The sequence below is a fragment of the Nannobrachium achirus genome, assembly GCF_963921795.1.
Source record: "Nannobrachium achirus genome assembly, chromosome: 2".
NCBI classification, from domain to species: Eukaryota; Metazoa; Chordata; class Actinopteri; order Myctophiformes; family Myctophidae; genus Nannobrachium; species Nannobrachium achirus.
The window spans coordinates 56,536,744-56,549,300 of record NC_137811.1 but is presented as its reverse complement, the minus strand read 5'-3'; the positions used below and the strand labels follow the sequence as shown (position 1 = coordinate 56,549,300).

The 12,557-nt window shown below is 44.1% G+C and overlaps 1 protein-coding gene across 1 annotated transcript in view; it reads left to right on the top strand.

Annotated features, from left to right (window-relative positions):
• The window catches only part of LOC308301851 (nuclear factor of activated T-cells, cytoplasmic 1-like), a gene marked incomplete at both ends in the record, with an annotated part of 82,307 nt that extends 70,136 nt beyond the window's left edge, over positions 1–12,171 (top strand). The window contains one exon of the mRNA XM_080745988.1: positions 12,116–12,171. Coding sequence (XP_080602114.1) covers positions 12,116–12,171 — 56 coding nt within the window. The remainder of the gene's footprint in view (positions 1–12,115) is intronic.
• Between the last annotated feature and the right edge of the window lie 386 nt (positions 12,172–12,557).

Genomic DNA, 12,557 nt, shown 5'->3' with positions numbered 1-12,557 from the left:
CCAGTGATAGCCTGCTGTGTGGAGACCCACCGAGCGGTGGGTAACTGGGTTGATTTTTAGGGAGTGAATGATCGTAACCACTGAACTGTAAGTGTCCCGTCGCTGACATATGAACCAGGGTAGCTATAAATCTCAATGAGTACTCACTCTCCAGATTGTACACTTGAAAACGTTCAACTCTCAAAACGTACATACTGTAGCTAGCAAATAGGGAAATCCTTTCACCCTTAGCCTCTCAGTAAGCCTTTGTCATACTGCTGGACAGCAAGCCATAAAACTGTTATCATTAAAAGCTGTAATGACACTACACAGTCCCCAACATTCAGCTTTCAGACATTTCTGGGCGTCTTACAATTCATCGAGTAAATCACCCATGCCAAATTTGCTCAACACGCCACATTATTGGAGTCGTCATTATTATGTTTTAATTTGACGAGTGAGATTTACTACCTTTTAGATTAAAAAACACTGGGATTGTGTTTCTGCTGAGGTATTTAAGTGGCGAAGCCCCAGTACGTATTCAATCTTGAAAAGTGATGAAATGCCTTGGTCACGACCAGGAGCCAACTGCCAGCTACGATGCTATGATTTACAGGTGATCTTTCTATCTGTCTGTAGAAGCATAATCCTGTCCTCCCTATAGATTTGAAGACAGTCTGATATTCTGGATGCACCAGCCAGGCACATCAGAATATCCAGATGGATGAACGTTAGTTTGCATGCATAAATCAGACAGAGACTGATGTGTAGAGGAGAGAGTGGGAGATTTGCCAAACTGGCCTCGCTTCTACAGTTCCTATAAGTCCATGATGTGACCTCAGGAGACCTCCTCCTTTGAGTCCGTCTAGCCATGCAGGTGGTGATAATTTAAAGCCGCCGAGCAGCTCTGGGGTCGGCAGAATAAGCGTTAATCAGATCGCAACTCAGCTTCGGTGCGAAGCACCAGCCGCTCTCAGATCTGTCTGATTCCGCGCAGCGTGGGGCTGTGAAAATGTAGCTACCTTCAACGCGTATGCTGTGATTTAAGACACAGTATGCCAGACCGTCCAACGCCAGTGATGCTGCATAGAATATACAGTACCACTCTCACGGCTGTGTTTCATCAAGGTGCTAAAGGTGAAAAAACAGTCCATGAAAAGAGGATATTTCTCCACACGGATCAATCGGAATAGTATAGTTTATTGTACTGTAGGCGTTTGGCTGTCAGACCTTCACCAGAGCATACTGTCAAAGCCGGTGAGAGAGCCTGTGAGAGATTAACCTCATTGGCACATGGTGAAATCTGTGTGTTTCAGTTACTGCCGAAATATTGCGAAGTCCGGAGCAGTTCCACTACTTTGTCATGCTTCAAGTTGAGAAAGATGGCAGAGGGTACAGGCAGCCGTGCACGTAGCATGAAATGCAGACAGTCTGAACAGAGGCCATGACACGTGCACGCACACATATGCACGTGCACGCACGCACGCACACACACACACACACACACACACACACACACACACACACACACACACACACACACACACACACACACACACACACACACACACACACACACACACATACACACACACACAGACAGACAGACAGACAGACAGACGTGCGCACACACTTATAACAGCAAGGTACCTCACGGTGTCCTCGGTGTGTGATGGATAGGAACCAATAAAACTTGCACTGAGGTAAGCCTTTTTGGACACAGGCAACACAGTTTCTATATATGTATATAAAAACTGGGATTCTGAAATCCCACATTACGACTGACAGGCAACAGGTGATTTAAAGAGGCAGAATACAAATGCTGATGTCATAAATCCCATTATATGCAGGTGCACAGCCAAATTCTCACTCAGACAGCCATAATCTGCTGAAGTATGATTGTTTCAATATGTTCATCTTTTTCTTTTTTCTTTTTTTCAGTCTGCCATATTCAAAAACCGGCAAAAGTCTCTACCCGCCGGCGCGGATTTCGGTCGGTGCATACGTTTCTAATTCCAAATCAATCAAAGCCAGTTTATCAGATGGCAGCGTTATTTTACCATGAACCCGCTGGTAATGAGGCATACGCACAGTTTTAATCTGTCTCCTTTCATATCTCAATCAGTTGGACTTGTGTGCATTGCAGTCAGTTTGAGGTATTTTTGAGGCACTGCTGTTTGCTTTGACTTGGCTACGCTTCATTAGTTGTGTGAAATAGGAGTCTTGATTTCGCACCAACTCGAATCATCTATATACCATCTGTGTGTGAAAAATGTCCAACCTCAACGTGTTTGTTTTTTGCCATGCGCTGTGATCACTCAGTTCTCTGCGGTGGAACCCACCGATTCTCAGATTAGGAAATACAATACAACAATCAGCCTGGACTATTTTACTGCACAGCCAAATCTGGAGTGTTCGAATTTCATTCGATGGACTGGTGAGGAACAGTGTTCATTTTGGCAGCAAATTTTTGATTTAGTTTTAGTTTTAGTCATATTTTAGTCATCTGAAATATTTTAGTTTTAGTCTTGTTTAGGCGACTAAATATCATAATATTTTAGTCGACTACATTTTGTCGACAAAACATTTTTGGCGGGCCTTGATGGCGTCGTAATGGCAGATTGAGTGCAACCAAACATAAAATGGCTTGTCTTTTAGTTCTACTGGATCTCTTTGTCTAGTTTTTATTTGTTGACAAAATTGTCAATATATTTACTAGTCCTAGTTTTAGTCATCATGGCTTAGTTTTTATTTAGTTTCTATTTAGTTTTCGTCGGTGAAAAAAGGTATTCGACGAACATTTTTCGCGAATAAAAGTCAGGTGACATCCATGACAAAACCTTTTGCACATGATAATGACAGCTGCAACCACACAACCCTTTTCTAGCAAATTCTCAGTCTGAGAGAGTTAACCACACAGTGTTTAAAAAATAGAACGAATAGCCGATCTACAATGATTTATGTGACTTTTATTTTTGTACGTTTCTGACTATTTATGACATGCCCAAAATAGGGACACCATGGTTAAAGTGGTTAACAGTGAATAGTGACTTCATTTCTGTGAAATCAGTGCTGAGGCCACCAGAGAGCGACCCTGGCCATGTAAACACCTCCCCCTCATCCTCCCTGGAGAGCAGCCTGGAGCGAACACACCCGGCATCCCCCTGGGCCTGGGAGGAAGTGAGAGGAGGTGGCGGAGAGGGAGGAGGCCGGTGGCTGTGTCACAAAGAGAAAGAGGAGAGATAGGGAGAGCAAGGCTACACGCCACACGACATCAAACAGAAAAGGCTACTATACTGCACCGACGGGGCCAAAATAAGCAATTCAGCGGCGGGGTTTTCGGGAAAAGCTGTTGCCTTTAGATTTGCTGTCTAATTTAGAGGATAGACTTCTTTTTTTTTCTTTCACCCCCTCTATAACAGACAAGAGACCCTACCAGGCTTTAGGCCTTGACTGCTTTGACTTTGGCTAAGTGTTTTTTTTTAGTCTGAGCTGAGTAGACAATTGACGTCTCTGGGGCCAGCTCGTTTAGCCTGGCAAACCGTAGGATTCATCAGGCTATGGAGAGCAATAAAGCAAGACCTCTGAAAAAAACGGGGAGTCACATCAGAGGCTCACGCTAGGAAGGCACAGGTGGATATTGGAGCAGAGCTCCATATTATCCCAAAGCCTTCACTGCTCCATAGGGGCATGCTGGAAATATGTCATTGTCATTGTCAAGGCCGCTTCCGAGTGCGTGCTTCCAACAGACAAAATGGCTGCAGCGATGAGGGAACACCAGTGTTCAAGAGGGATCACTAGAGCATCTCCTGCTCCACCTTCCATTTTCGTTTTCACCTCCTTTATCGGTTTGACTGATATGACGACAGCTGCATGATAGCTTATTTTAACCACTTTCAACCTGGTGTGCATATTTTGAAAGGGAAAAAAGGTCTGCAGAAGACACATATTATAATGTGAATTCTGGGATGGTTTACCAGGCTAGGTTTCTGCCTCAAGTGGTTAAATAAAATAAAATAACTTCTCCTATTCCTCCCACTGTCTCTCCTTTCCTGTTGTCTTTTATCTCTAAGGCCGGACTCACACATGTGCGTGACGCATCTTCATCTTATCGTCTGAGAATGGCCACTGGGGGCGCCGTACTAATGCATTGTCAATGGAAGGTTGTTTGGTTTTTTGTCGTTGCCGTGTCTCTAGCTCAACTGCAGCCTGTACGCTCTTGAAGAGACACGGCAACGACAAAACACCAAACAACCTTGCATTGAGAAGGCATTAGTACGGCGCCCCCAGTGGCCATTCTCAGACGATAAGGAGAAGATGTTTCACGCATATGTCTGTGGTGCGCCTTTGACTCGATAGCGTTTTGTATCGTCATTGTTCACTTTGGCAGTGCAGCAGGGAGCTGATAGGTCGCATCCCTAAAGCGCATGTTAATGCTGCGCCACAGCTTCTGCAGGAGACTTGTTAAAAACCTCCAAGCGCTGCTGGCCCGCTCCGCAAACCTGGCTCCATATTTAAAAAACAAAAGCCCAATAGTCTTCGGCCCCTATCTCTGTCATTGTTTCTCAGCATTCCCCACCATCATTGGTGGAGGGAGGCTGAGTGCTTCCACATGGGGAAGCCCTGGGCTTCACACATCAGCCAGAGGGGGAGATGAAATATGCTGTCTGTACATATCATCACATCATTAGGTCCAAAGGGAACCCTGGGATGGATTAGACGCTGTCTACCTGCAAGGCTAAGATGAATTTATGAAGCACTTTATCATGATGATGCATTAGTGGAACACTTTGTCTCTTTCCATGTGTGTTTATCTCTGGGAATAATGATTGCATACATGCCACTATGTCTCTGTCTGTATCTACCTGTCCCCAAATACTCAGTATCGGTCTGTCTTATTGTCTCTCACAGATCTCTCTTGCTCTTTCTCACTCTCGCTCTTGTGCGTGTGTTCCCTCTCTCTCTCTCTCTCTCTCTCTCTCTCTCTCTCTCTCTCTCTCTCAAACGTGTGTGTTCTGACCCCTTGAACCGTCTCTATTCCAAAAGACAGAGTTGATCATTAGCAGAAGATGAGTGACGTTTGTTTCGAGCCTCTCCCTGCAGTCGTCCCCAGGCTTGCGTGGGAGGCAGCAAATTGTCCATTAAGTGTTTCTGCTGAGACCAAGAGAAGATTTGATATAGTGGGGAAACAAAAGTAATATGTAGCAGGAAATTCAATTGTCTCTCTCCACCAGCTTCAAACTTTACGCTTGGCTTCAGCACTGGATCATTTTCACATGCGTGTCGGGTTCAAGCGAGGTTTAGCATTCAAAGTGAATTTGCGTGTTTACAGTACAGTATGTGCATGTGTGGAACCATATTTATGTCTGTATTTATGTCTGTGTGGCTGTTTGTGGCCATCTCTTATGTGTGGAATTCCAGGGTTCCAATTGTAAAAAATATAAAAATTAAAACAGGGGGGTGGAGGGGGCATTTTCTTTACCATTTAATAGCAAAAGTAGACGATCTACAAGCTCAAAAGGTGTCACAATGCGATGTGAGCTTGTATATATATATATATATATATATATATATATATATATATATATATATATATATATGTATATATATATATATATATATATAGATAGATAGATAGATAGATAGATAGATAGATATAGATATAGGAATATTGAATATTTGCCAAAATTAGGAGCAGTTTTTTCATATAACAACTCATTATTCTACTACTGCTACCTGTAGGCCTACTCAATCCCTCTGGCAGCACTGTTTTAGGTTATAGATCTGCTACAGTATTTTCCATATTAAACATTTTTATATATTTTAAAGCAATTTGTTTTTAAACAAAAAATTCCCAAAAAACAGGGATAATTGAGGACACCATACTGTAATTTTTAAACTTAATTTTTAAACCGAATTATTATTAAAAGCATGTACTGTATTTAATTGAGTCTATCCCCACCAGTGATAAATATGAATGGCCAGACGACAGGGACGTGCAGAGAATGTTAGAGAGGCAGGGGCTGTAATTTCTAAAAGGACCCTTTGGTGAAAATATTGACACCACACTGAACTAAGCATAATATGTCAAAGTCAATGCGTATAAAGGCATGGAGTTCTACAAAGAGAGGGCAATTCTTTCAACATAAGATGCTGCATTCAAGTTCAGGAGAGTTTGGACAAGGCAATTCTCTTGAATGCTGCCTTCAGGTATGTCATGGAAAGGGGGCATTTGCATTTCTTTCACCATATTAAAACTGTATTCATGGTCTGGAGAGGGCACTTTTTACAGATGGATAAAAGGCCCTTTGATGTCTATGTGTGCACGTGCCTGCCAGAGGAGGGGGGATATCAAAAGCAGTGGATGGATGGATCAGCAAATCCAACCCTGTACAAGTCCCTGCACTGTTTCTATGCTCAGTGTTTATCTGTGTTTATATGAATGAGGACCTATGACTCATATTGACTTCCTCATATGCTATTGAGAGTTAGAGCACTACAATGGAAGGAAATTGCCACCTCTTTCTCACAATCCTGATGTGGCACTAGAGGAGCTGGAACGTGTAAGCATAGGAAACATCACCCTGGGCCACATCGCCTGAGGTCCCTGACCCTCACGCCACTCCAGCTTATTCGCGCAGTGAAAGTGACAGTGGCTCAGGAAGATAATGTCCTCTCCCTCGGCATCGACCGGCATCTAGCGAGAAACAGAAGGCCCAGACAGGAAGCCTCAGTTACAACCTGGAGTTCAGGGGTGGTGTTTGGATAGTCAAACGTGAGCGGGGGAAGTCGAAGGGAAAGGTGAAGTCAGCCTCTGCCAGGTCATTGCCAGTCAGCCCTGATTGGACGGGGTAGATCGGGTTACGGCGGCAGGAACCTCCAAGCGGCTACTTAAGGCCCATAGGGCTCCGCGTCTCCCTCCCCAGACCGCAGGGCATCCATCCTCTGTTGGCTGAGGCAGCCTCGCTGTTACCGAATCCCTTCGCCGACGCTCCCCGCTAACTAGGCTAACTAAATCCCCAGCGCAGGTCAGGTTCAGGCTGAACGTGCATGCCCAGAGTTGCCAAATGAAGTCATAATAACCCCCCTCACCCCCGCTTGGATAACTGAATAACAAGGGAGGTAAATTGCAGCACGGTATAACTCTGATGGACTCTTCTGCAGTCTGCTGTTCGTCTTTGTCAGGATCAGGCAATAGCTTTAACCGTTTCATCGTCTTCACGGCAAATGAGTCAAACGTATTACTGCACGATGGCTAGAAATGTGCTGCTGTTGCAGTTGCTACTTCAGGCTGCTTTGTAAGCGATGGGTTGTAATTCCTTTTTATGGGTTGTCGATGATGTGGTTCATGTGAAAGTTTATATTGCTGCTCAGGAGCAGCATGCATGCACCTCTCAAGCAGCAACACATGCGAGAAGCTCCTCTTACGCCTGATTTATAATTGGTTGTGCGTTGTGTTTTTGCAAAAAAAAATAGTCAGTGTACATGCAACACCATGCACTGCAACCCATCGTGAGCATGTAGATCAGCTATTTTCCGTGAGCAATACCGCTGTGCCACCAAGTGTAAATCAGGCGTTAGCCCTCCTTGCTGGAGGGCTGAGCAAGTCGTTTTTCATCACTGTTTATGCAGACAGATTACCTTGGAGAGCTTAACGTTCTTTCTGCCAATGGAAGCCACACCCAACAGAGACTGGGCTTTCCTTATGAGCAGTCTGCCCTTCCAAGGAATACTGAGAGACCGCCTCGACAAAAGAGCTAGAGTGTCCATTGAGCTGTTTAGCATGGTTGGCATAGTACTAAAGCACACTTAGGCTGTTGTGTCACTCTCACACCTGCCTGAAATAGAATTCCCTGCAGCCCAGCCCAGTGTATAAGCCCTGACAGGTCCCGGCTGTGGCTGGGTGATCACGCTGGCACCTTGGCTAATAGAGGATGTCACATAAGGCCAGGGTTTGCAGGGCATGGCTTCTCGGTAGTGGAATATATTCAGTTAAACTTTCCTCTGTTTTTGTTTATTCGTTAGATGGCCTCCTCCCAGTTACCGCTTTCCATTAATGAGGGTCATTAAAAAAAAGCTAGTTTCCAATCCACATCCCTTTGAGAGGCCTGTTTGGAGTTGTTTTATTGAAAAATAATTATCCATTGACATACATTTATGTTATGCAATATTACGGTCACACATTAGCTATGGGAAAATACTGTCCATGGTATCATTAGCCCCGCTAGTGAGAGCACAGGCCTTTGAGGATGGCAGCGGTTGTCAGTTCAGTACGGTTCAGACCGCTTTAGTCATGTGGAGCGGGTCTTTCAGCATCTTGTTGACTTTTGTCAACAGCAAACATCTCTTATTTTAGAACAGTTAATTTAGAACAGTGGTTCTCAAAAATATCAGATAGGCCTATACAAGCTCATGGCGTGTCACTTCAAGTTGTGCTGCGAGCTTGTAATATACATTGCTAAATAATTTTTTTCTTTTTTAATCTTGAAATTATTTTAGGCAAACATCATAAAACGGTTTATTTCGTATCTAAAATAGAAAAAATAGCTGATCTGCAGGCTCACAGCATGTCACAACGTGAGCTTGTAGATTAGCTATTTTCACTATTTATAGTAGGCCTATAGTATATACGGCTTTAGTGGTTAATATTTTCCATTCCATCAAATACTCGGAAAATCGGAAAATCAACCTTAAGCACAAGAGATGATTGTATAGCTATTTTACAAAGCCTACGGTAGCTTACATTGGATACATTGTCACATTCCCCTGATCCAGGATGTGGTTGAATTTATGTTGAAAACCTGCTTTGGAAAATATGTTGCCCAGCTTTCGTTTTTGCTGTATTTTTGTGGTTACCTTGTCATTTAAGTAAACATCAGTAGACGCAGAGAAAGTGATGGCTTGTCAGCCAGGGGAAGTTTGTTCGCCTGAGAGACAAAAACGTACCTGAAAGACCCGCTGTGACGCCTGACCTTTGAACCACTTAAACCCTATATTATTTTATATATGTGTGTGTGTGTGTGTGTGTGTGTGTGTGTGTGTGTGTGTGTGTGTGTGTGTGTGTGTGTGTGTGTGTGTGTGTGTGCGCGGCGCGTGCGCGTGTGTGTGTATATGTGCGTACTTGCTCCAATCTGTAAACGACAACTATGCTATTTTTGTGAATTTGCAATCTACACTCAAATCGCTCTCCTAAAATAGCCTACAAAAAATATCTACAAGCTCACAACATGTGTTTTCATCACCCTGAACACTTTGTTGACAACTTCATCAGTATCCAGAAAAAGCCTAAACACTTTTTAAATAAAAAAATAATAATAACATTTATAGTAAAAAAATTATATGGTTTTGCCTTGGCCTCCTACTTAAAATAATTAAATATTAGATTGGATCAGGAATAGGACAAAAATAAAGAAGGCTGATTGAACTATATCCCTTTAAGTGGATTTCTTTTTTTTTTACAAAAAAAAAAAGAATCTACCGTATGTCAGCTATGTAAAAGCAAGAAATTGCTGCACCAATATGTGTCCGTGCAGACGTACACACATTTGCGGAGTTTTATTATTTTTATTTTTTTCAAATTGTTTTGTTTTTTGAATCATTTTCATATGAATTTATTTTGTCATATACTGTATAATTAAGGTGTTACAGTATTTACCTACCTGATCACTCAATCAACATTATGTCAAAGCAGGCTTTGAAGAGAGTGGTGCTAAATTGTGCCGTCAATAACCCCCCTTACATGCCTATAAATAACAGTCTGGTGTTGTGTTGTGGTGTTACATTTAGCCACATCCTGTCTCTGTGGTTCTCACGTCAACAGGGTGTATATGCACGAAGCCACGGAGGGGCCGTTTTCTACCTTTGCATTCTCTCTTTCTCATTTCCCTTTTTCTCTTTATTACTTGCCTGCTCAGAATGGAAAATCAGAGGCCATGACAATGGAAAACATTAGTTGATCGAGCATGGCACAACAACACTGCGGTTATTGAGTGGGCGTAAGAGATGTCACTATTTTTATACCGACAAGAGAGGAAGCAACCGCTCTTCATTCAGGAGGAAAAGAAAACTGCTTCTGTGGCGTATCGGTGCAAGTAGCAAGCTTTTGGGTTTCCCCTTCCCCTGCATCACCTGGAGCTGTTCTAGAGATGAGGAGTCAGTGAGATTAACGTTAGATTTCTTTACAGTAATTGTTACATGCACTGCATTATGTAGGCCTGCACTGCAACGGCATCACTAAAAATAACCTCAGCGTGTAAATGCCTGTTTAGCCCAGAGCGGAATTGAGTAAAAACAGCCAGCAGTGTTGGCTCAGGCTGACTTTTTCCAATGGGAGTTCCTCCTGTTTAGGGTGGTGAGCCCCAACCAACCTGTGTGTGTGTGTGTGTGTGTGTGTGTGTGTGTGTGTGTGTGTGTGTGTGTGTGTGTGTGTGTGTGTGTGAGTGCGTGCGTGCGTGCGTGCGTGTTGCTATTGTATGCGTGTGGCCCTTTTGTTTTTTTTTATCACTCACTGCATCAATACCAAATTGTACTCCATGTGCAGCATGGAAACTACATGTCGCTTTATGATAGAAGCCCTTTTACTGTCTGAACAGATGTCTTACCGGTGTTATGCCTTTTTATCTGACTCTCTGAATTATGGATTAGATTTTCGTGTGTGTGTTCATTGGTACTACTGCGTAGGCCTCGGGCCAAAACAGTGGCCAGGAACTGATAAGATTCTGTAGAGCCAGACTGTCTTGGACACTTGTCTAGTCGGTGGTCTTATAGGGTGGGCAGACTTCCTTGCTGGAGCCCCTTGTTTTGGACAGTGATTCTTTTCTAGACTGAGTGGCTCTTCTGTCTCTCGGCACTGGCTGTGTCCTTACGTCAGTGTGCTTTATCGCAGGGTGCCCTGTGCCGAGCAGCCTCTTGTTTGCAGTGAACCACAGGGCCCAGGGTCCCTGCCATCTTCACAGTCACTTCCCTCCCTGGTGCCAAAGAACACAGAGCAGATAAAGGCAGGGAACTGCTCTCTGTCTGGCTGAGTGTGGGAAAGGCGCGGGCACAGGAACTACAACAGGAAAGACAAGAAGATGACTTAAAAAGAGATGTGTGTGTGCCGTGTATGTGTGTGCGCGCGTGTGTGTGTGTGTGTGCGTGTGTGTGTGTGTGTGTGCACGTACATGTCCGCATTCGTGCCTATGTGTGTAAGTGCAGAAAAATTTCGGTGCACTGTCAAAAACTCTTTATTGCTGTTAGTTCCAAAGACTTGAATGTTCCTCCCCACCAAATAATTAGAGCTAATTTAGGTCAAGGATTTCATTAGTGTGATGCATGAGAAATGTGAAACATGCAATTTCTGATATTAAGGATCTTAAAAAAATAATAATAATAATAATAATAATAATAATATATATATATATATATGTCATAGTATATTAGAGAAACAGCACATTCGAGACGCGGAGCACTCGTGGTGCGGCACGGGGCGGAGCAAGCGGTCGCCAATACAACGTACTCCAGGCGGTGCGCCGCTCTATTGTCCACGACACTGCGAGCGGCTACCGAAGCCCCCCTGTATCCACGAAGCCCAAACGAGTTACGAGGCCCCCCTGGGTCCACGAAGCCCCAAGCGGCGCGAAGGCCAGCGGACCTTGGTCCTGCTCTTCGCCCCCGAGCGCCGCAGGCGCGAGTGGCCGCGAAGAGCGGGCCAGGGCCGCCGCGCGAGTTACGAAGCCGTGGTGAATGCAATCGTTATATTTATGCCCAGGCCGTAAGGCCTGGGCAAGCGCACGTTAAACGCCCTGTCCAAGTGACTACAATGGAGCTAATGGCTAGGCTAGGCTAGGCTAGGCTAGGCTAGGCTAGGCTAGGCTAGGCTAGGCTAGGCTAGTAAATAAAGAGTAAACACTTCCGGTCTGCGGCGAGTTCAAAGCGTGACGTAACTCTCTTATCCAGTGGCTGACGTCGCCATCTGGTGGTGATTAGTGTGTGGTGAACGTCAAAACGAGTGCTCCTTGACAACTTTTACTGGTTTCTTGAACATACTGTAACATATATATATATATATATATATATATATATATATAATCGTTTGTTTATTTACTTGTGCAATGTGATCTGAATTTGTCCTTTCCCTTTGTTTTCGTTCCCACAGTTAACGAAATCATCAGAAACGACCTCTCCAGCATCTCTGTGCACAGTCACGCGTAGAACACACAGCGGCGGCAGATGCACACAGTGAGGCACGGCATCACCAAACAAAGAGACTACATCCTCAGGATCTGGATGATGAAGAATACATTAGTGACCAGGGCCACACCAGGCCACACCAGTCCCCACACACACCCATTCTGTGGCAGTGGTTCACTCCGAGGCTTGGCGCGGAGCCACATAATATGACAATCATTGATGCTGAAGCGGCATTAGCCACGTTTTGAATAAAATGAATGTTACAGTACGATTACAAAAGGGAAGTGAGACCATGAGTTCCATGTTATATGACAGCACTTGCCTTAATCTTGCAGCAATGCTCTGCTCTTCGGTGGACCAAACAGCTCGATGAGACTGAATCTTATTCTAACCATTGTTGAATGACA